The sequence below is a fragment of the Panthera leo genome, chromosome A2 (genome assembly GCF_018350215.1).
Source record: "Panthera leo isolate Ple1 chromosome A2, P.leo_Ple1_pat1.1, whole genome shotgun sequence".
Lineage (NCBI taxonomy): Eukaryota > Metazoa > Chordata > Mammalia > Carnivora > Felidae > Panthera > Panthera leo.
This window is the reverse complement of record NC_056680.1, coordinates 134,304,579-134,327,925: the sequence shown is the minus strand read 5'-3', so window position 1 is coordinate 134,327,925 and position 23,347 is coordinate 134,304,579. Positions and strand designations below refer to the sequence as shown.

The window sequence follows — 23,347 nt, the reverse complement described above, 5'->3', positions numbered from 1 at the left end:
ATTTTCAAACCTGGACTACATATCAGAATATTTGAAGAAATAAACATGATACAAACAAACATTTTCATTAATCATTACTTCTTGTATTATACTGGTTAATGCTTGTTAACCAATACCCATTTTCATCATTTCCTGATGATTATTTTCCTCTTTGTTTAAGGATATGTTTTGTTATTCCATCTAATCATATTCCTTAAGGAAGAAAATAGATCCAGATAAGGATCCATTCCTGTTTTAATAGCTTAACTTAAACATTCTGATTTTTTTACTTTTCCTACTGGATATAGATAATTACTCTCTAGACCTGGCCCCTGACATCTTTTTTTCACAACTTTTTTCAACCCCAGCTACATATTAAAATGATCAGAAGAGCCTTGAGAAATATCATCTATTATATCTTATCCCCAGAGATTTTTATATAATTGGTTTAGATTGGGACTGGCTAGAATCACCTCCAGAGGATTCCAATATACAGGTAGGGCTGAGGACCTAGAATGTTGTAACAACTCTTAACTGGTATTCCTGATTCTACTCTTGTTCTCCTACTCTTGTTCTTCTAGTCTTTTCTCCTTGCAGCCAGAATGACCTTTTAAAATGAAAAATCAAATCTTTGTTAACTTCCTGTCACAATAAGAATACTTCAGAGAGGTCTTCCCTGACTGTCTTGTGAATTTTAATAATGAAACATGATTTTTAATAATGAAAAAAATGTGGTTACCACTTGTATGCCTCCAAAATTATCCCTAAAAGAGGCAGTTAACCCAAATGCATCAGACAGGATTAAGAATTAAGGATCCCAACAGAATATTTCAAATTATTGAAAGTGATACCACACATATCACCATAGAAAATAAGCAAGGATTATAAAAAATGTGATAGCATTAAATTTAAAACAAGTTCCTCACAAAATACAGCATCATCATGAGTAATGATGAAATGAATTGTATTAGCTAATCATCACTAATATCTAAGGCAAGACTCAAAAGTTAAAAAACAAACCAAAGACACCCAGGAACTAAGAAGAACCTAAATTTGAGTAACATTTATTTCTCGGATCTTGCCCTCTTTGTTTTACCAGTCTCCTGTCATCAGTGAACCGAGCAGAACACTGCAGTCATTAACAACATGGGTAGGTGGCTTTCTGACCCACTCCAGGAAGTCACCATGGGGGAATTCCCAAGTCACTTCAGACAAAACCAAATCACCGATTTCTTATCTGTCCAGGAATGAGACCTGTGATTAACCTGTAAATGAATCAACGTTTACTCTGAGCCTGATTTACTAGTCAGAAGATGAAATCAGCTTGGGAAAGGACCCCTAAAGTGTGAAAATGAAAACCCACAGGTGAAACAGATACCCCTCAGCTAAGGAGAGAGTGCTTTTGAGGGAACGCATTCCCACTCTGGAGCCAGAGAGCGTGTTGTGAATTCTCACCATCCCACTTAGCAGTTGTATGATCTTGGGTGGTTTATATAACTTTTCTGTACTTCAGTTTCCTCATCTGTAAAACAGACATATTTTATAATGTATAAAGTCTTTACAATACCACTTACCTCAAAAAGCTACAGTGAGGATTCTATGAATTAATAACTATAAAAGGCTTAGATCAGTGTCAGAGGACAGCAAAGTGCAACATCAGTGTTAGACAGACAGTAATTAAGGACTAAAAGCATAGACTGCAGTGCTGTTTCCTGAGTTAGAATCCCAGCCCTGCTAGATGACCCTGAGAAGATGACTCTACGTCTTTGTGCCTCCACTTCCCTTTCTGTAAAATTGAGATAGTATTTACCTCAATGGGGTTGTGAGAGTATTAACTGACTTTGTATAGGTAAAGCCCTTAGAATGGTGACTGGCATATAGGAAGTACTATAAAATGAATTTATTGTCATTACTGCTATCATCATTATATCTCAGGCATATGTCAGTGCAAGATTTTTAAGACACTGATTTCTTCTTAGTCTCCTGCTTCTAAGATTACTATCTCTCAGGCCCCTTTGTTGCTTTTTTTTTTTTTTTTCTTTTTTTGGTGGCTTCCTAAAAAGAATAGTCATTCCCTAAGGATATATTCCTGGCCCTCTGACCATCTCATTCTATCCTTTCTCCTGTAACAATATCATTGCTCTGATATGTCCATTATTGCCTGTTAGGAAGATGAATTCTAAAGCTTAACTGATGGCCCAGGCCTCTCTGGGGAGTTCTCAACCTTATGTGGACATGGATTTTCTTCAGGCATTTCAAACTGTTTCTGTGCAGAATAAAACTTACCTCTGTTTCCTCAAAACATTGTCTTCTTCCTGTGGTTTTACCACATCAACTTTGACTCCTCTCTCCCCCTCAACCTTCACATACAGTCACCAAATCCTATTGATTCTAATTCATGATAAATTTTTAATGCATCCTCTCCTCACTGAATCTTCCCTGTCCTTCTCCAGTTCACAGTTATAGTAACTTCTAATGGATCCTGCCATCTTCTGAAATCATCTTCTGAAATCAATAACACACATTATTCAATGTAAAAAGAAATGAAATATAGAACATGCTACAATGTAGACCTGGAAAACATTATGCTAAGTGATATGTATAGTGTACTGGATTAAATAGTGCCCCCCCCCAAATTTATGTCCACTCAGAATGTGTGAATGTCATCTTATTTGGAAATAGGGTTTTTGCAGATGTATCAAGTTAAGATGAGGTCACAATGAATTAGAGAGAGCCCTAAATCCAACATGACTTACAAGAAGAAAAAAATTTAGACAACACAGGCATGCAGAGATTCAGACATACAGAGATTCAGACATACAGAAAAGAATGCCTTGTAAATACAGAGGCAAAGATTAAAGTGATGCATCTAGGAGCCAAGAAATGCCGAAGAGTGCCAACAGGCAATCACCAGAAGCTATGAAGAGGGGAGGAGGGATCTTATCCTAGAATCATCATAGAAAGCATGGTGATGTTGACACCTTGATTTCAGACTTCTAGCCTCAAGAATGGTAAGAAAATATATTTCTCTTGTTATACGCCACCTAGTTTATGCTAATTTGTTATTGTAGTTCTAGGAAACTAATATATATGGTACAGATATCACATTTTCTTTATCCACTCATCAGTCGGTGGACATTTGAGTTGTTTACACTTTTTGGCTACTAGGAATAATGCTGCTATGAACATTTGTATATACCTATCATCCATTTTGAGTTAATTTTAATAGAAGACATGAGGGTCAGATAGGTTCCTTTTTTTACCCATGGATATTCAGTTGATTTAGCATCATTTGTTGAAGATAATCCTTCCTCCACTGAATTGTTCTTGCACCTTTGTCGAAAATCAGTTGGCCTAACTGTGTGGGCCTATTTTTTAGCTCCTCTATTCTGTTCCATTCATATATATATATATATATATATATATATATATATATATATACACACACACACACACACACACACATACATATATATATATATATATATATATATATATATCCCTTTTCCAATACCACACAGTCCTGATTACTATAGCTACACAATAAGACTTAAAATCAAGTTGAGAAATTCTTCCTACCTTATTCCTCTTTCTCATAATTGTTTTAGCTATCTAATTCTTTTGCCTTTCCACATAAATTCTACAATAATCTTATCTATTTTCATGGTCTCTTTGGGCTGCTCTAACAGAATACCACAGATTGGATGACTTATAAATAACAGAAATTTATTTCTCACAGTTCTGGAGGCTACAAAGTCCAAAATCAAGCTGGTGGCAGATTCAGTGTTTGGTGAGAGCTCACTTCCTGGTTCATAGGGCATCTGGTTGTGTCTTCACATGGTGGAAGGGGCAAGGGAGTTCTCTGGGGTCTCTTTCATAAGGACACTAATCCTATTCATGAAAGCTCTGCCCTCATGACATAATCACCTCCCAAAGCCCCTCACCTCCAAATTTCATCATTGTGGGTATTAGGTCTCAACATAAAATTTTAAGGGAAAGAACACAAACATTCAGTCTATAGCAACTATATTTACAAAAAAAAAATCTTGCTGCATAAATACCCAACTTTTAATAATCAATTACATGTGGGGAGGAGTCGACAGGCGGAGAAGTAGGGGGACCCAAAATTCCTTCATCCCTCAAACACAGCAGTATTCAGGCCAGAAGACTTAGAATTCCAGGAATCGGGGCTACAGAAAGACAGAAACATTTCTATGGGCCCACGGGGACAACTTGGTGGGCCATGGGTATGTGATTATGAACTGAGAGAGATAAAACTGGTGGTGTAGGCACAGAGGGGAGGGATTCTCCTCTATGGAGAGATAAAAGGAAGAGAAAGAGAGGCTGTGAAAGTGTAGGACTGAATTTAGACAAGAGAAAAACCATGAACCCGCAAATGGAAAAAGCGGAGAAAAAACGAATTTCTAACTGTGGGGCTTTCCCTGCCGTTAGTATGCCTGGCAATGAGGAGAGCCAGCCCCAGGCTTGGTAGCTAGCTCCCAGGTGCAGTTGGAGAGAGCAATCCTCTCCCCTGAGTGCTGTGGGAAGAAGGAATATAGCTGCTCCAAAGACAAAAGACCCTGCAGCCACCACCCCATTCCCCAACCAGCCAGAGGCCCTTTGTCGGTGGGCTGGGAGGAGTGGCACTTCCCCTAGACCAGGGTGCACGGAACAGGATCCTTAAGACAATGGGGTTTGAATCCCAGGCGAGCACCTGGGCAGCATGGGAGACTGTGGAGTGGAACAAACCAGCCCGCTCATGCCCGTGTGGCACTGTGACAACAGCCTGAAAAGAGTGCTTTAGGACACCCAGTCCGGGAGGAGAGACTGGAGTGTCGCATTTTTCTCCCCATCACCTACAAGGTGGGGTATCAGAAAATGGACAACAGGGACACAGTGGAGGCAGGAAACCTACACCAAACCACGCACCTCCATGCCTGGTAACTGCGTATCTACCAGAGCGAGACTGATGCTGGGAGAACCAGAAAGTCCCTCCTCTAGACCAGCACAGCCACCAGTTCCAAGGCACCATCAGATATCTGTCCCATGGTTTTGCATTCTCTGATTTGATTCTTGGTCAATTCTTATTTTATGTGTATATATACATATAAGCATTTATATATATATATATATATATATATATATATATATATATATATATATATACATACACACACACACATATTTCCTTCCTTTTCTTCCTCTTATTTCTTCCTTTCTCTAGTCTGGTTATTCTGGTTGTTGGTTTGTTTAAGCAGACACTTTTAATCTATTCTTTTTATACCTCTTCTGTATCTCTTTCTTCTTTCTTTTCCTCTATCTCTCCCTGGACTAAGCTATATAGTTTCTCTGATTCTCTGCCTGGTCAATTTTTTTTTTTTCCTTTTCACCACCCCCTGTCATTTCTCTGTTTGTATGGGATAAGGCCCTTTCCACCACCACCCCCAACTTTAAAAAATTTTTTTCCAGGGATACTTCAATGAACAAATCAAAGCACACCTGGTGGAAGATCCAAACACCACTATGAGTAGGGAGATAAAGCAACCAGATTCACAACAATAGAGAGCACAAAACACACTCCAAAAACACCTCCTGAAAGGCCCAGCCCTGGATAGCATATGACCCCTTTGTAATATAGTGCTCAAAGATGCAGGACTCATAACAAGCTATTAAAATACATAAGGGACAGAAAACTAGCCAATATGATGAAATGGAAGAATTCTCCTCAAAAGGAATTCCAGGAAGAAATGACAACTAGAGAATTGCTCAAAATAGATGTAAACAATATAACTAAGCAAGAATTTAGAATAATAATCACAAGATTAATAGCTGGGCTTTAAAAAATCACAAAAGACAGCAGAGAATCTACTGCTGAAGAGATCAAGGAACTAAGAAAAATTCACAATGAATTAAGAAATGCTATAAATGAGGTGCAAAATAAACTAGATGCAGTAATAGCAAGGATGGAGGAGGCAGAAGGGAGATTAAGTGAAACAGAAGATAAAATTACAGAAAATGATGAAGCCAAGAAAAAGAGATAAGAAAATACTAGACCATGAGGGGAGACCTAGAGAACTAAGTGGTTCAATGAAACATAATAATATCTGTATTATAGGAGTTCCAGAAGAAGAAGAGAGAGAGAAAGGGGCAGAAGGTTTACTTGAACAAATTATAGCTGAGAATTTTCCTAATCTTGGGGAGGAAGTGGACATCCAAATCCAGGAGGCACAGAGAACTCTCTTCAGGTTTAACAGGAATAGATCTTCTCCGTGGCATATCTTAGTGAACTTGTCAAAATACAAACATAGAAGGAATTCTGAAAGCAGCTAGGGACAAATGGGCCTTAACCTACAAGGGTAGACACGTAAGGGTAGTAGCAGACTTGTCCACTGAAAGTTGGCAGGCCAGAAGGGAGTGGCAGGAAATATTTAATGTGTTGAACAGGAGAAATATGCAGCTAAGAATCCTTTATCCAGCAAGGCTGTCATTTAGAGTAGAAGGAAAGATAAAGACTTTCCCAGACAAACAAAAACTGAAGGGGTTCATGACCACCAAACCAGCCCTGCAAGAAATCCTAAGGGGGTCCCTGTGAGAGGAATGCTGCAAAGACTACAAAGGACTAGAGACATCACCACAAGCATGAAACCTACAGATAACACAATGACACTAAATCCTATCTTTCAATAATAACTCTGACTGTAAATGCACTAAATGCTCCAATCAAAAGACATAGGGTATCAGAATGGGAAAAAAAAAAAACAAGATCCATCTATATGCTGTCTACAAGAGACCCATTTTACACTTGAGGACACTTTCAGATTGAAAGTGAGGGGATAGAACCACCTATCATGTTACTGGAAGTCAAAAGAAAGCTGGAGTAGCCATACTTATATCAAACTAGATTTTAAACTAAAGGCTGTAACAAGAGATGAAGAAGGGCATTATATCATAATTACAGGGTCTATCCATCAAGAAAAGCGAACAATTGTAAAGGTTTATGGTCCAAACTTGATAGCACCCAAATACATAAATAAATTAATCACAAGCATAAACAATCTTATTGATAAGAATACTGTAATTGCAGGAGACTTCAATACTCCACTTACAACAATGGACAGATCACCTAGGCAAAAAAACAATAAAGAAACAATGGTCTTGAATGATACACTGGACCAGATGGACTTGACAGATATATTCAGAACTTTTCATCCAAAAGCAGCAAAATACACATTCTTTTTGAGTGCACATGGAACATTCTCCAAGACAGATCACACACTGGGTCACAAAACATCCCTCAATAAATATAAAAGAAATGAGATCATACCATGCATATTTTCTGATCACAACCATATGAAACTTGAAACCAACCACAATAAAAAATTTGCATGGAGGTTAAAGAACATCCTACTAAAGAATGAATGGGCCAACCAGGCAATTAAAGAAGAATTTAAAAATATATGGAAACAAATGAAAATGAAAACACGACAGTCCAAACCTTTTGAGATGCCACAAAGGCAGTCCTAAGAGGAAAATACATTGCAATCCATGCCTATTTCAAGAAACAAGACAAATCCCAAATACAAAATCTAACAGTATACCTAAAGGAACCAGCAGCAGAACAGCAAAGAAACCCCAAAGCCAGAAGAAGATAAATAGTTAAGATTGGAATAGAAAGAAATAATATAGAATCCAAAAAACCAGTAGAACAGATCAATGAATCTAAGAGCTGATTTTTTTGAAAAAATAAACAAAATTGATAAACCCCTCACCAGACTTTGGAAAAAGAAAAAAGAAGACACAAATAGATAAAATAATGAATGAAAGAGGACAGAACACAAGCAACACCACACAAATACAAACAATTATCAGAGAATACTATGAAAAATTATATGCCAACAAAAGGGACAACCTGGAGGAAATGGACAAATTCTGAGACACCCCCACACCACCAAAACTCAAATGGGAAGAAATAGAAAATTTGAACAGACCCATAACCGGCAAAAAAAATCGAATTAGTCATCAAAAATCTCCAACAAATAAAGAGTCCTGGGCCAGATGGTTCCCCAGGGGAATTCTACCAAACATTTAAAGCAAAGTTAATACCTATCCTACTCAAGCTGTTCCAAAAAATGAAACAGAAGGAAAGCTTCTATACTCATTTTACGAAGCCAGCATTACCCAGATTCCCAAACTAGACACAGATCCTACTAATAAGGAGAATTACAGGCCAATAGCCCTGATGAACATGGATGCAAAAATTCTCAACAAGATAGTAGCAAATCAAATTCAACAGTGTATCAAAAGAATTATTCACCACTATCAAGTGGAATTCATTCCTGGGCTGCAGGGTTGGTTCAATATTCACAAATCAATCAATGTGATATATCACATTAATAAAAGAAAGGATAAGAACCATTTGGTCTTGTCAATAGATATAGAAAAAGCATTTGACAAAGTACAGCATCCCTTCTTAATAAAAACCCTCAAGAAAGTTGGGATAGAAGGAACATACCTTAACATCATAAAAGCATAAAAAGCCCAGAGCTAATATCATCCTCAATGGGGAAAAACTGAGAGCTTGTCTCCTGAGATCAAGAACACAGCAGGGATGTCTACTCTCACCACTGTTGTTTAAACAGTGTTGGAAATCCTAGCTTCAGTAATCAGACAACAAAATGAAATAAAAGGCATCCAAATTGGCAAAGAAGTTGTCAAACTTTCACTTTTCACAGATGACATGATACTCTACATGGAAAACCTGAAAGACTCCACCATAAAGCTGGTAGAACTGATACATGAATTCAGCAAAGTCACAGGATACAAAATGAATGTACAGAAATCAGGTGCATTTCTATACACCAATTATGAAGCAACAGAAAATCATGAAATCCATCCCATTTACAATGGCACCAAAAACCATAAAATCTCTGGAATAAACCTAACCAACGATGTAAAAAATATATATGCTGAAAACCATAAAAAACTTATGAAAGAAATTGAAGAAGACACAAAGAAATGGAAAAACATTCCATGCTCATGGATGGGAAGAACAAATATTGCCAAAATGTCAATACTACCTAAAGCAATCTACATATTCAAGGCAATCCCAATCAAAATTGCACCAGCATTCTTCTCAGAGCTAGAACAAACAATCCTAAAATTTGTATAGAACCACAAAAGACCCTGAATAGACAAAGTTATGTTGAAAAAGAAAACCAAAGTGGGAGGCATCACAGTCCCAGACTTTAGCCTCTACTACAAAGCTGTAATCATCAAGACAGTATGGTACTGACACAAGAACAGACACATAGACCAATGGAACAGAACAGAGAACCTGGAATTGGACCCACAAATGTATGGCCAACTAATCTTTGGCAAAGCAGAAAAGAGTATCCAATGGAAAAAAAAGACAGTCTTTAGCAAATGGTGCTGGGAGAACCCGACAGCAACATGCAGAAGAATGAAACTGGACCACTTTCTCACACCATATGGATGAAAGACCTAAATGTGAGACAGGAAACCATCAAAACCCTAGGGGAGAAAACAGGCAACAAACTCTGACCTCAGCTGCAGCAATTTCTTATTCAACAACACATCTCCAAAGGCAATGCAAATAAAAGCAAAAATGAACTACTGGGACCTCATCAAGATAAAAAGTTTCTGCCCTGCAAAGGAAACAATCAACAAAACTAAAAGGCAACCCACTGAATGGGAGAAGATATTTGCAAATGACATATTGGATAAAGGGTTAGTATCCAAAATCCATAAAGAACTTACCAAACTCAACACCCAAAAAACAAATAATCCAGTGAAGCAATGGGCAAATGACATGAATAGACACTTCCTCAAAGAAGACATCCAGATGGCCAACAGACACGTGAAAAGATGCTCAAAGTCACTCATCATCAGGGAAACAGAAATCAAAACCACATTGAGATACCACCTCACACTGGTCAGAGTGGCTAAAATTAACAACTCCAGAAACAATAGATGTTGGTGAGGATGTAGAAAAAGAGGAACCCTCTTGCAGTATTGGTGGGAATGCAAACTGGTGAAGCCATCCTAGAAAACAGTGTGGAGGTTCCTCAAAAAATTAAAAATAGAACTATCCTACGACCAGCAATGGCACTACTAGGAATTTACCCAAAGGATACAGGAGTGCTGATTCATAAGGGCACATGTACCCCAATGTTTATAGCAGAGCTTTCAACAACAACCAAATTATGGAAAGAGCCCAAACGTCCATCAACTGATGAATGGATAAAGATGATGTATTTATATACACAATGGAATACTCCTTGGCAATGAGAAAGAATTAAAACCTGCCATTTGAACAATGTGGATGGAACAATGTGAAATATGTCAGTCAGAGAAAGACAGCTACCATATGTTTTCACTCATATGTGGAACTTGAGAAACTTAACTGAATACCATGGGGGAAGGGAAAAGAGAAAAAATAGTTTCAAACAGAGAGGGAGGCAAACCATAAGGGACCCTTAAATACAGAGAACAAAATGAGGGTTGATGGGGGGGGCAGGGGAAGAGGGAAATGGGTGATGGGTACTGAGGAGGGCACTTGTTGGGATGCGCACTGGGTGTCGTATGTAAGGGATGAATGATGATTATCTACCCCCGAAACCAAGAGCACACCATATACACTGCATGTTAGCTAACTTGACAATTAATTACACAAAAAATAAAGAAGGACCAATGGAAAAAAGATCTATTATATGTGTATAATTACCAAATTTATATCTTTAAGACAGCCTTTCTCCTGAGCTTCATACCTGAACATCCAACTACCCACTTGATAGCTACACTTGGATGTTTCATTTTGAATATGTTAATTTTGAGATGTTCATTTCATCTTCAAGTTTATCCTCTAGTCTTTCCCCAACTTAGTAAATGATACTACTAATTAGCCATATGTTCAGACAAAAACCTTCTTTACAAAAGAGTTTGAGTATCTTTACATACATACATACACACACACACATCATACACATCAGAATGTCTTTCATTTGTGAAAAATATTTAATGTTAAATTGCTTTTAAAGTAAAATCCAAACTATTTACTTAAGTCCCATAAGGTCTTCTTATTATACACTCCTTCCTTCATGATGGTCCAGCCTCAGGCCTCCTTTCTGGTCCAATCAGGGCAAGGATGAAGGGGAAGTAAGTGTGGTGTCCAGGGTGCAAAATACAAGGATTGCAAGATCCTTCCCAAGAGGGAGTGCTTATTTAAATTTTGCATGTGATGCAGAACAGTATAGTTACCCTCTATACCACCAGCTTAAAGAAGCCTTACTTGCCACCTCAGTCCCAGGCCTGGGTGCAAGCTTTTTCCTGCCTTCAGGCCTTGGTACTAGCCATTTCCTTTGCCAAGAAAGCTCTGCTCTCTGATTTTTTTATGGCTAACACCTTGTCATTCAGAATTCTACTCAGGTCTCAGTACTTTATATAAAATAATGACAATATTATTAGTAGTTAAAATTTATTTACCTCTTCTGTTGAGACTGAGCCCATTGCTTTATTTACTTTATTCAAACAATATTATATTATGAGTACTATCATTATCTCCATTTTACAGATTAGGAAACTAAAGCAGAAGAAAGAGGCTAAATTGCTCAAGGGCACAGCTAATGGCAATAAATTGTTTGGCTGGGAAACCTAAGTGGTTTGATTCCAGAAACCCAGCACATTTCTCTCCTTTGTGGCACCTATAATTTGCAATAGCCTTATTTATTTGTTTACTTGCTTATTGTCTTTCTTGGTTAATATGTGAGCTCCTTGAGACAGTTTGGTTTATCTTTGATTTTGTCTTCACAATGTGCCTAGTTGTGCTCAACGATCCAGATCCATAACATTTACTGAAGGAAGGCAATTAGAAAACACAGGTATGGCCCCAAAATTACCAAACTGCTTAAAAATACCCACCTATGAAAGTCTCTGAAGTATATAATTTCAAAATCGTACACTGGAGATTCTTTACGAAAAAAACTGTATCACAAAGACTTTTAAAGAACAGTATATGGCTATTTTCCTTTTAAATCATCTCAAGGGTGTCACAAATGTGCCATATTCCTTGATGGATCTACTTTCCTGTGACAAAAATAATTAATGTATTACCATGTCATCTAGAAGTTACATGCAAAAAAGTGAGTTTGAGGTTGGTCAACTTTTACCAGGAGTTGTTTGTATTGTTTACTTGTTTTCTCAATGTCTAAATCATATCTCCTTCCTAGCACTTTTGATTCACTCTCCAACTCTTCCTTTGTTGACTTTTTTCTTTAGGGCATCCACACTGTCTGGCTGGGAAAGCGTTTCTATGCGCTGAAGTTCCCATATCTAAACTCAGATCTGAGATCACATGATATATAAAGGAAGAATTCTTCCGTTGGGATGGTATTTCCTCCCGGTTCCTTTGTCACCTCCCGTTTGTCTGATGGCTTCTTGAATGTAAGGACAGTGTTCCTAAGGGTTGTATTCCTGCCAAGAGTTGTCTGTCTCCTACAAGGTCACATGTTTGACAGTGCGTTTGGCAGGGAGCGGATGGATAGGGTGAGGGAGAAAGCCTAGTCTTACCTGGCTTTATAGCTCCCATTATGCTCCACCGAAAGTACGGCATCCCTTTAAGGGCAAAACTTCATCGACCAAATACCCTGAAAAGAATGAAGAGTTAGTACCTGAAAGGAATTAGAAGCACCAGCTAGGAAGATGGTGTTCAAATCTTACCAGCCGGTTCAGGCACCCAGTTCCAGCTCTACCACGTTGGGCAGCGGTTTCACCCCCAGTGAACACAGGGCTGGTGGGCGGGTCCGAGGAGGCGAGGGGCGCTACGCATGCCCGCGCATCTGCGCCTCAGGGCCCAAAGCCTGTGCGCTCACATGCACGCCTTCCCACGCAACCCTGCGTGTTCCCCCAGTGCGCAGGCGCCCGCTGAGGGGGCGGACACAGCTGTGCGTGTTCGGAGAGGCTGGCGGGCATGGCGGCTAGCACTGTGCGCGGTCTGGCAGTGGCCGGTGGAGGCGAGAGTAGTGAGAGCGAGGATGACGGCTGGGAGATTGGGTATCTCGACCGGTCGGCTCAGGTAGCCCAGGAGGCTTTGTTTTGACTGCACCTGGATCAGCCTCCCCTGGCCCTTGAAGGCCTACCTCGTGAAACCTCTTATTACCTTGCCTGTGTTTCCCCAGTGGAAATAACAGGCTTTTGGACTTCCAACAAACCCTCAGTTTTCCCGTTTCCCTACTGTTCTTTCCATCCGATGTGCTTCTTTAGGCTGTCAGTGTAGCTCTTCACTTGGATTTGCACCCATAGCCTTACCCATTTCCCATTTCCTTGAAAGATAATTTTAGTCATGAATTCTTTTTGAACGTTGTGTGTTGCATTCCCCACCCCCAAGAAGATGTATGTGAAACCAAACATTTCTTCTTGATGTAGTGGAAATGAAAATACGTATAACAATTTTTTTTTAACTTTCTCCTTTTTTAGAAATTAAAAGGGCCATTACTCCCTGAGGAAAAGAATGAAACATTTAAGAAAGCATTGACCACAGGAGATATTTCATTGGTCCAGGAGCTCCTAGATTCTGGTGAGAGATAAGGGATAATTTCAATCTAACACAGTTGCCTACCTTCACAAGAGTTCCTTATTTTAAAAGGTTTGAGTTGCTTTTCCAGTGGAAGCACAATGAATGTTAATGTATCAAGTGTTCTGCATATCTTACTTGACTCTGAGTTCTCTTTGCCTTATTTTCTTCCTCTACCCTCAAATTTGGAATGTATCCCCCCCCCCCCCCCCCCCCCCCCCGTTTGCTTCCTTCAGTTATTCTACATCCTTCAAGAAGCCCTGTTCTGACTAATCCTACCCCACCCCGGTAGTTCCTACACACTTTTCACAGCATTTACTATGATATGTTTCTCCAGATTTTTTCTAGGTATGTACATTTAGTTATATTTTTCCTTTGTGCTGGGCGTGTATGTGTATAATGGGGCCTGAGGTAGGAATCACAATATGTGGGTATCTGTTCCAGCTTTATTTCCTACTCATTGTGGTTCCTTGGGAAAGTCATTTAAGCTTCCAGAGCATCCGTTTCTCTATGTAAAACATCATAATTCTGTCCAGGGTCCCATAATGTTTCTCTGTGATCAAATTAAGTTTTATTATTTTCTTGAAATATCTGACATAGGAATGTGAGTTGTTGATAATAATGATTGAAATTACTGAAGGAGTAACAGGCATTTCCTATCTACTTGTAGGTACAAAACATTCACACAAAATAGATAAGTGAGCTTTTATATAGCAAAATGTTTTTCTTATATGCTAGTGACATTGCATGGTTTAGTGAAAAGGGAATCATTTTGGAAACAGTGCATTTCTGGGTTTGATTACTAGCCCTGCCATTTGTTGACTCTGTAATCTTGATCAAGTTATCAAACCTTCCTAAGCTTTAATGTCCCCCTTTTTAAAATGGAGCTGCATAATATGAAAGGGTTTGGGGGGGGGGGTATTAAAATGAAAGAATGCATAAATAAAGATCTTAGAACATACATACATTACATAAATATTAGCTATTGTAACAAAAAAGCTGTGTGACTTTGTGGACAATAGAACTTGAATTTGTAATTGAAGAATGAAACTGTATAAAATTTGAGTAATAGAAACAGGCCTAATGCTTAATATGAACATAGACAGGAGCGTGCCTAATGCTGAGGGGAATGGAAAAGGCAGAAATTTGCTTTAGAAAAGAGAGTTGCCTTGGGGCTTCATTTTGTAATGGGACTAAGTGCAGTGAGTCCTTTTAGGTGGAGGCTCCTAAAGGATTAAGACTTAAAAAGACCTACTGGTAAAGTTTTTAGTGAGCTTTTTAAAATTTGTTTTTAGGGGTGCCTGAGTGGCTCAGTCAGTTGAGCATCCAGTGTCGGCTCAGGTCATGATCTCATGGTTCATGGGTTTGAACTCCGCATCAGGCTCTGTGCTGATGGCTCAGAGCCTGGAGACTGCTTCAGATTCTGTATTTCCTCTCTTTGCCCCTCCCCAATCCATGCTCTGTCTCTCTCAAAAATAAATGTTAAAAATTTTTTTTTAATTTTGTTTTTAATTAAAAAGATTTTAAAGATTATTTTTCAAAAGCCAGTAACATGTAGGTATAGGTAGAAAGATACCTTTCTTCCTACTTTCACCCCCAGCATTCCTGAAGTCTTACTTCCTCTGGTAACTCTTCTTTTAGTGTTTTCTAGTTTCCTTCCAGATGTCATTATTTCACACTTCTAAAAATATTTTTAGAAAAAAAATAAAAATAAAAAATAAATAAATAAAATATTTTTAGGTTTTTGCCTTTCAAAGTTATTCTTACTTTTGATACATATTTCTGCAGCAGTTGAAAATTTTAATAAAAAATGAGCATTCCCTTTGAGTCAGCTACTTCTAACAGTTCAAAGATGTCTCCAGTTTTTGTTATTCTGTTAATATGTTCAGTTATCTTTAAATTATAAAATATTTCAGACATTCTAAAAGGTATGGCAATTTCTCTCCTTACTCCTGGAGATACCACTTTCCTGTAGTTGGTATTTATCATTCCTATGCATATCTTTATATTTTTATTGAATGTGTGTGTAGTCCCAAACCAGATGGTGTTACTTTGAATGTTTTTGAGCTACAGTCATGTACTATGTCGATCCTTTTAAACTTACCATTTTACACTATGCCTAGAACATAATAAGTGCTTAATAATTTACTTTTTTGAGCATTAAAAGGTAATGATGATGGAGAATTTTTATATTAAAGTGCTACATTTAGGGGCGCCTGGGTGGCTCAGTTGGTTGAGCGTCCAACTTTGGCTCAGGTCATGATCTCACAATTTGTGAGTTCAAGCCCCGTGTTGGGCTCTGTGCTGACAGCTCAGAGCCTGGAGCCTGCTTCAGATTCTGTGTCTCCCTCTCTCTGCCCCTTCCCTGCTCATGCTCTGTCTTTCTCTGTCTCTCAAAAATGAATACATGTTAAAAAAAATTATTTTAAAATGCTACATTTATTATCTTCTTCACATCTTTTCCTTTTTACCTTTGGTGTCACAGGTGGAGCAGTAATGTCAACAAGGAAAGAATGAGAATATAAAATGATCTTTTTTCTCATCTCATTCATATGCTTTCAGTTACAGTAGTTGGAAGAGGAAAATTGATTAGAGAAGACTAGTTAGGCTAGCAGTGTATGTATGTACTAAGATGGTTTTATTTTGTTTTCTCCCAGGAATTATCATGCACCTTTTATCAATTAAAGTTAGGCAGTTGGGAATTTGACATATATAATCTTTCAGCAACTTAGTGTTCCTACAGAAAAAAAAGTCAGATTCTCCTCCCCACCCCCAACAAGTTTTCATTCCTTTGTTGAAGACGAAAGTGATGTGACCTTCATCTTTGCAAAGGGAACACTTTATAGCCAGAGACTATAAAACCTGTAAATTATAAGGCATTACAGAGAGGCCTACAGTGTTTTTCACATACAGGTTTTCTTTCTTTGAAGCAGAAAAAAGTGTTTTTTTTTTCCTTAATATTAGCAAATATTTCTTAGTTTGAAGAGAGAGATTTCCACTTAAGACCTTATTATAGAAATGGCTTTACTGGGTTGTCTTCACTGCCTCATTGTATCTTTGTCTTCGTGTCACATTTCCTGTGCTCCTCTTCAGTCCTAGATTCAAACCTAGATCAGTTGAACCATTTTTTTTTCTTCTTTATATGACCAAACCAGTCAGTGCTGTTGGAGAAAATCAAAGGACTCCAGGGATTTGTATCATTAATGATTTGAGAATTCTAAGGTCTGCTGGCTCTTGTCCTTTCTTAACAGTTATTATCTATCTCTTCCTGTCCTGTTTTGGATAGTGGCTATTTAAAACTTCTTCTTGGGGTGTCTGAATGGCTCAGTCAGTTGAGCATACGGCTCTTGATTTCAGCTCAGGTCATAATCTCAGTGTTCATGGGATTAAGCCTTGAGTTGATAGCATGTAGCCTGCTTGGGATTCTCTCTCTCCCATTATCTCTGCCCTGCTCACATGCCCTCTCTCTCTCAAAATAAATAAATAAACTTAAAAAAAAAAAACTCAACTTTTTCTTACTCCTCAGGCCTGATACCTCATCTTTTCTTCTCTTTATTCTAGCTCAGTGCTTGTTTGATTTCTCAAAGGCAGAATCAGAGAGTCATTTTTTAATGCTTTTCCATCACTTCTTAAAGCAGCTTTAAATTCTAATGAATTTTGGAATTTTTGGAATGTCCTTTTGTATCCCTCTCTCTCTGTCTCCACTGCTCTTGCTCTGACTTTTGCATAAACATCTATCCTCATAACTGGTCTCCCTGCCTCCTGTACCACTCTAAACAGTGATACCTGTGTTGTTTTTGTAATACAAATATAATGATGTCAATCCCTGGCTCACACAATGCAGTCTGTATTTTGTAATTTCTTCTGATAAAGTCCAGGTGTAACTATTTTCTATTTTTTTCTGAAACCATTATTACTAAGAAATTCCCTTTAGTTATAAAGTATATGATATATGTCACTATGAGCAATACTTTAAGCATATGAAGGTGGCAATGATTTTTCTTTTGGTGGGGAGGCTGTTAAAAGCTTGTTTTTATATTTACAGGCCTTAGCGTAGATTCCAGCTTTCGGTATGGATGGACTCCCCTTATGTATGCTGCTAGTGTTTCTAACGTAGAGTTGGTTCGAGTCCTGTTGGATAGAGGTGCTAATGCAAGCTTTGATAAGGGTAAGATGTTTTAAACATTTAAAATATGTGAATATTTACTGTGTATGTATCTGTGTAGAAGCCTAATTATAGTCTTTTTAGGGGTGGTGATGTACATTTTCCATGTTCTGTTTTTATATATTCACTTTAAAATAAACCTTTGTCCTTGAAAAAAAAATAAGGTGAGATGTTGCGGTAACTTAACTGATTATGTTTACTGTGATTTTCTTGATTCCTAAGCAGCTCTTACATGAAGTGAAAAAAATTAAAGCAGTTTGAAAAACAAACCTTCGTATTAGTTTTATTATGTAATCAAAATACAAAATCAAATTAAAAATCATAAATATTTTGGAAAAACTCTTTCCAAAGAGGTAGTAGATTTCATTTGTATTATCTTAATAACTGGTTATGTCATTACATACCTCTAACTGTGTTGGAGAGTTTCAGTTATTTTTGAAGGAAAAATGCATTGAAAGAAAACATCAGAAAGCTGATAGTTTTGTCAAAAATTACTTGAAAATCAGTCTTTAGGGGTGCCTGGGTGGCACAGGCAGTTAAGCGTTAGACTCTTGATCTCTGCTCAGGTCATGATCTCACAGTTGGTGTGTTCAAGCCCCTCATCGGGCTTTGTGCTGATGGCATGGAGCCTGCTTGGGATTGTCTCTCTTTCTCTCTGCTCTCCCCTGCTTGTGCTGTCTCTCTCTCCCTGTCTCAAAATAAATAAATAAACTTAAAAAAATGTTTTTATAAAAAAAATCAGTCTTTAGATTTTAAAACTCAACTCTAAATTATATCACTTAAGGTTGTTTGAGAGGTACTTATTAAATCCATATGTGTTTTATTGTTAAATAATTTCTACTCGGTACTACTTTGCTTTTGAAAAAATGAGCATATGTGCAAATCCAGTTAAATTATTTTATTGAATTATTCCAGTAGGCAATTAAATTCATTTCATAATTCAGATATAAATTTCATTTTAGAACTAATTTTCATATTAATTTTGTACCTGTGTTAGATATTTGTAAAACCATTTCTATGCTGTTTTCTTATCTATGTATTTTGTACAAATTCCCATCTTATCATTAGTTTTAATCTGCTGCTATGATAGGTTTTTCTTTTTATTATGTCATTTAAAAATATCACCCCTTGGGGTGACTGGGTGGCTCAGTTGGTTGAGCATCCGACTTCAGCTCAGGTCACGATCTCGCGGTCCGTGAGTTCGAGCCCCGCGTCGGGCTCTGGGCTGATGGCTCAGAGCCTGGAGCCTGCTTCCGATTCTGTGTCTCCCTCTCTCTCTGCCCCTCCCCCGTTTATGCTCTGTCTCTCTCTGTCTCAAAAATAAATAAACGTAAAAAAAAAATTTTTTTTTAAATATCACCCAATGAGGGGCACCTGGGTGGTTCAGTTGGTTAAGCATCCGACTCTTGGTTTCAGCTCAGGTCATGATCTCCTGGTTCATGAGTTCGAGCCCCACATTGGGCTCTGCTTGGGATTCTCTCTCTCTCTCTCTCTCTCTCTCTCTCTCCCTCCCTCCCTCCCTCCCTCTCCCTCCCTCTCTCCCTCTCTCCCTCCCTCTCCACCCCTCTCTTGCTCGTGCTTATGCTTGCTCTCTCTCAAAATAAATAAACTTAAAAAAAAATTTTTAATAAAAATTTAAAAAATACCACTCAATGAAAGCAGTACTTAGGAATGAGATTTATGAAAGTGTATAAAATACTCTGCTCAAAAAAATTAATAGTTTTCTTACCTACAGAGAACAAACTGATGGTTCCCAGAGGAGAGGTGGATGGGTGGGGGGGAGGGATGAGTTAAATAGGTGATGGGAATTAATGAGGACATTTGTTGTGATGAACATCAGGTGTTTTATGTAAGTGTTGAATCACTAACTTGTACACCCGATACTAATGTTACACTGTATATTAACTGGAATTTAAAAACTTAAACTAAAAAGAAAGAAATAAAAGCTTTCTTTCTCTGCTTCTTGTAATCAGAGGGATACCTTACAGTTATAAAATGTAGTATTTTATATTTTTCACAGCATGTTTACATAAATTCTTTTATATATTCAACAGTAGTCCCACCAGGTAAGGAGGGAAGATTCCTATCTATAAATTAGGTCTTCTGAGATGTTAAGACATCACTGGAGTGACAGTTTATCAGTGGCAGAATTGAGACTAGAATCTTTATGCCTGATCAATATTAAACCACTGATGTAAACCATAGCTGTCATGGCCTATTTTGAATTCCCCTATTCTTACCTGAAAAGTGTTTTTGTTTTTTAATATACTGTGATCTCTGCTTGTGGCATACAGGCCAAGAGAAGAAGATTTTTAGGAAACAGGTGATTTCAGAGAGATCAAGTAGAAAATGACCAAAAAGAAACCAAAGGATATGGCAGTTAGTTCATTTTCAGTAGGATGGTCTGGATAAAAACCAGATTTCACTGAGATGTCAAATGAATGAGAAATAAAGAAGTGAAATCAGATAATATCAATTCCTGTTTTTTAACTGCAAGTTCAGCAAGGCAAATTTTAGTCAGCCAAAAACTATTCACCTCCAGACAGCATCTCTACATAGAGTCCATGTTATTACCCCTTCCCTATTTTCTTGAAGAAAAGGGAATAGGGAATGGAAATTAAGAAATGAATTGTAGATGTATTTTGGAGATTAAGGCAGTTCATCTCTGATGTCATTTTTTGGTGAAGGAAGACAGTTATCTGCTAAGAGTAAGAGATTTGGAAACAAGTTATAAAATGTTAAGAGTATGGTAAGTATTTAGAATCTTTTGAATGGTCAAAGAAGTCTGTTAGATATACTTCTTGATGTTGGGGGGGTCCTCACTTTTCTTTACAGATAAGCAAACTATTTTGATAACTGCATGTTCTGCACGTGGCTCAGAAGAACAGATCTTGAAGTGCGTAGAACTACTGCTCTCAAGAAATGCTGATCCAAATGTTGCTTGTAGGTAAGAGCCTTAATACGTATTCAAAAATTATGGATATTTTTATTTGATTATTAGCCTGTTAAACATTTGATAGCATGATTTTTTAAAAATCATGAACAATTTGTGTTTCCTTGGCCATTTAGTTGAATGAAAATAGGTCATACAGTCATGGTTCCAACTGTATAAGATTATCACAGGAAGGGCATATCATGAAGGTAGTCTTTCAGATTTTAATTTTTAGAGGAATGTTCTAAGAATTTGAAGTAAGAAGGAAATGAAGACAATGAACTATATCATTTCCTATGAATCATATACTCCAAGGAACAGTTAAGCTATAATATTTAAACCTTTAGTATTCTCTCTGTATAACAGTTACCTGCTAACCAATTCTACACAAATATTAAAAATTTCAAATAATACATTGAAATGTTTTAATTTTCCTAAGAATTTTCCAATTATGTTATTTCATATAGGTAACAGTGCCCAGATGTGTAGAAAACAAGCTGTAACTGTATCTTGGATCTGTTGAAATGTCAGTAATTTAAAAAATAAATCAGAAAGCTTAAAATTTCTGTTACTAACTTCTTTCTTAACCTGGCTTTATCTTCGTGTTAAATCTCTTTCTGTTTTATTTATTCTTCAAAATTAATAGAGTAGGAAGTAGGCTTTCTAACAGAAATATGTCTAGCATGAATAGAATTATTATTCATAATTCATTAATTCAAATAATAGTGATCTAGTGCCTAATATACAGAGGTAACTTTACTTGATTATAGAAGTTTTTGTTTACCTGCTTTAGTTTCTTTGACACCTAGACAGAAAGTGTGTTTTGTCTCCCAGTGGACACTTGGTAATATCTGGAAACATTTTTGATTGTCACATCTGGGAGATTCTGCTGGTGTAGAGTGTACCACTGACATACTGGGTAGAGGCCAAGGATGCTGCCAAACATCCTACAGTACATTGGACAGTACATTTGTTCTCAAAACAAAGAAGTATCCATCTCAAAGTGTCCTGGTGCCAAGGTTGAGAAACTAGTGTGAGAAAAGTCAGGCTTATAGAGTGGATAATCAGTATTTAATGAGTAAAGATTTTTTAAAGATCTGGAAAGAAGCTACCTGCAAATTTTTAGCAAATTGATTCACAAGAACTTTTATTCTGTCATATATGGTAAAATCCCTAGTTAGATATAAATTTTGAATTTGACTGTACTTTGGAATATGTCCAAGATACCTAGCTAAAGTAAGCCTCAATGGGTTCTATAGTTTTAATTTTTACATTTAGAAGTGGGTTTTGATAAGAATTGCCTTTCTGGGTTCAATGGGAAATTGGGGTTTTTTTTGGCTGGTGCTCTTCAATTTTTATTTTATTTTATTTTATTTTTTACTGCTTCTGCACTGTATTATAGAGAGTAAAGCCTTTACCCTCCCAGTCACTCACTGTCTTGAAACACACTGAAGGAAGGTCAAGCAAGCCATTGTTATAGGTTCTAGACTTTGCTGCTTCCAGAAGAACTAGAAGGTATTTTTTTTTTTGATACACAGGATATATTTGGGAAAAAAAATATTTCATTTGAATTAAAATAATATAACATTCGCATCTCAAGCTAAAACTATAGGGCAGCCACATAATTTCAAAACTGAAAACTGAAATTTCAAAACTGAATCTGAAAGAATATAAAATTTGGATAGATCTGTACTCAACTAAAATGGAGAGTTATACAGCATGGTTGAAGAAAAGAACAATCTGCATTTAATTAACAAATATGAGAAATACCTGAAAAACTTTTCAATTGCTTTTATTTTCATGCTCAAATCATAAAGCAGTGAAATAATTGTATTGTGTTTTCTTGCATAAAATGAGGATCTTAATAGAGCTGAAAAGAATAAATGAGAAATAGTGCTTTTAGGCTGCAGATTTTATAAGGATAGCATTAGTGAACAGATGGGGATAGTGTGGTGACAGCATACAAGAAAAAAATCTCAGGACACAGGGGAAGTGCAATAAGATTTGGTGGAATTAAAAAAAAATTTTTTAAATGTTTGTTTATTTTTGACAGAGAGAGAGAGAGAGAGAGACAGAGCATGAGCGGGGGAGGGGCAGAGAGAGAGGGAGACACAGAATCCAAAGCAGGCTCCAGGCTCCAAGCTGTCAGCACAGAGCCCAGCGCCGGGCTTGAACTCACAGACCGCAAGATCATGATTTGAGCCGAAGTCAGTCGTTCAACTGACTGAGCCACCCAGGCGCCCCAAGATTTGGTGGAATTTTATAGATAATTCATTAGCAGTGATAAAAATCAAAACCTATTAGAAGATCAGGAATTTTAGTTTCAATCCTTCTCCTTCCTACCCCTAACCATCTTTTCTTTGTTTTGCTTCTTTGAAAAAATTTTATAATGGTAAAATGTGTGGTAAGAACATAAAATTTGCCATTTTAACCATTTTAAGCATATAATTTAGTGTATTTTTCTACTATAAAATTTTGCCCCAGGCATCTGAAGTTTGCAGCCTTTTGAGCACTGCTCACTTTTCTAGCCTGAGATCCGAGCTGAGCTTAGTAACTTCCATTTACTTCCGATACCTGTGACTATCTACTTTTTTTTTTTTTACCTACTGAATTGTTTTTTGGGAAATCACATTTGGTGTTTGTTGCTGTTTGTTTTGCTGAAACACTTTAATGCAGCTTAGTC

General features: G+C 37.4%; 1 protein-coding gene and 1 long non-coding RNA gene across 6 annotated transcripts in view; one reads left to right on the top strand and one right to left on the bottom strand.

Moving 5' to 3' along the window:
- Positions 1-12,834, bottom strand: part of LOC122210268 — a 54,844-nt gene extending 42,010 nt beyond the window's left edge. For 4 of the 5 annotated variants that reach the window (XR_006197993.1, XR_006197994.1, XR_006197991.1 and 1 more), the window contains exons 1-3: positions 12,715-12,834; positions 12,565-12,641; positions 11,917-12,081 (exon numbers count right to left, since the gene is read on the bottom strand). This is a non-coding gene — a long non-coding RNA (uncharacterized LOC122210268). The remainder of the gene's footprint in view (positions 1-11,916; positions 12,082-12,564; positions 12,642-12,714) is intronic. The other variant, XR_006197992.1, reaches the window with a different exon arrangement.
- Positions 12,835-12,924: 90 nt separating this feature from the next.
- Positions 12,925-23,347, top strand: part of ASZ1 (ankyrin repeat, SAM and basic leucine zipper domain containing 1) — a 57,984-nt gene continuing 47,561 nt past the window's right edge. Inside the window, exons 1-4 of the mRNA XM_042922871.1 lie at positions 12,925-13,069; positions 13,471-13,570; positions 17,613-17,735; positions 20,568-20,679. Coding sequence (XP_042778805.1) covers positions 12,965-13,069; positions 13,471-13,570; positions 17,613-17,735; positions 20,568-20,679 — 440 coding nt within the window. The 5' untranslated portion in view covers positions 12,925-12,964. The remainder of the gene's footprint in view (positions 13,070-13,470; positions 13,571-17,612; positions 17,736-20,567; positions 20,680-23,347) is intronic.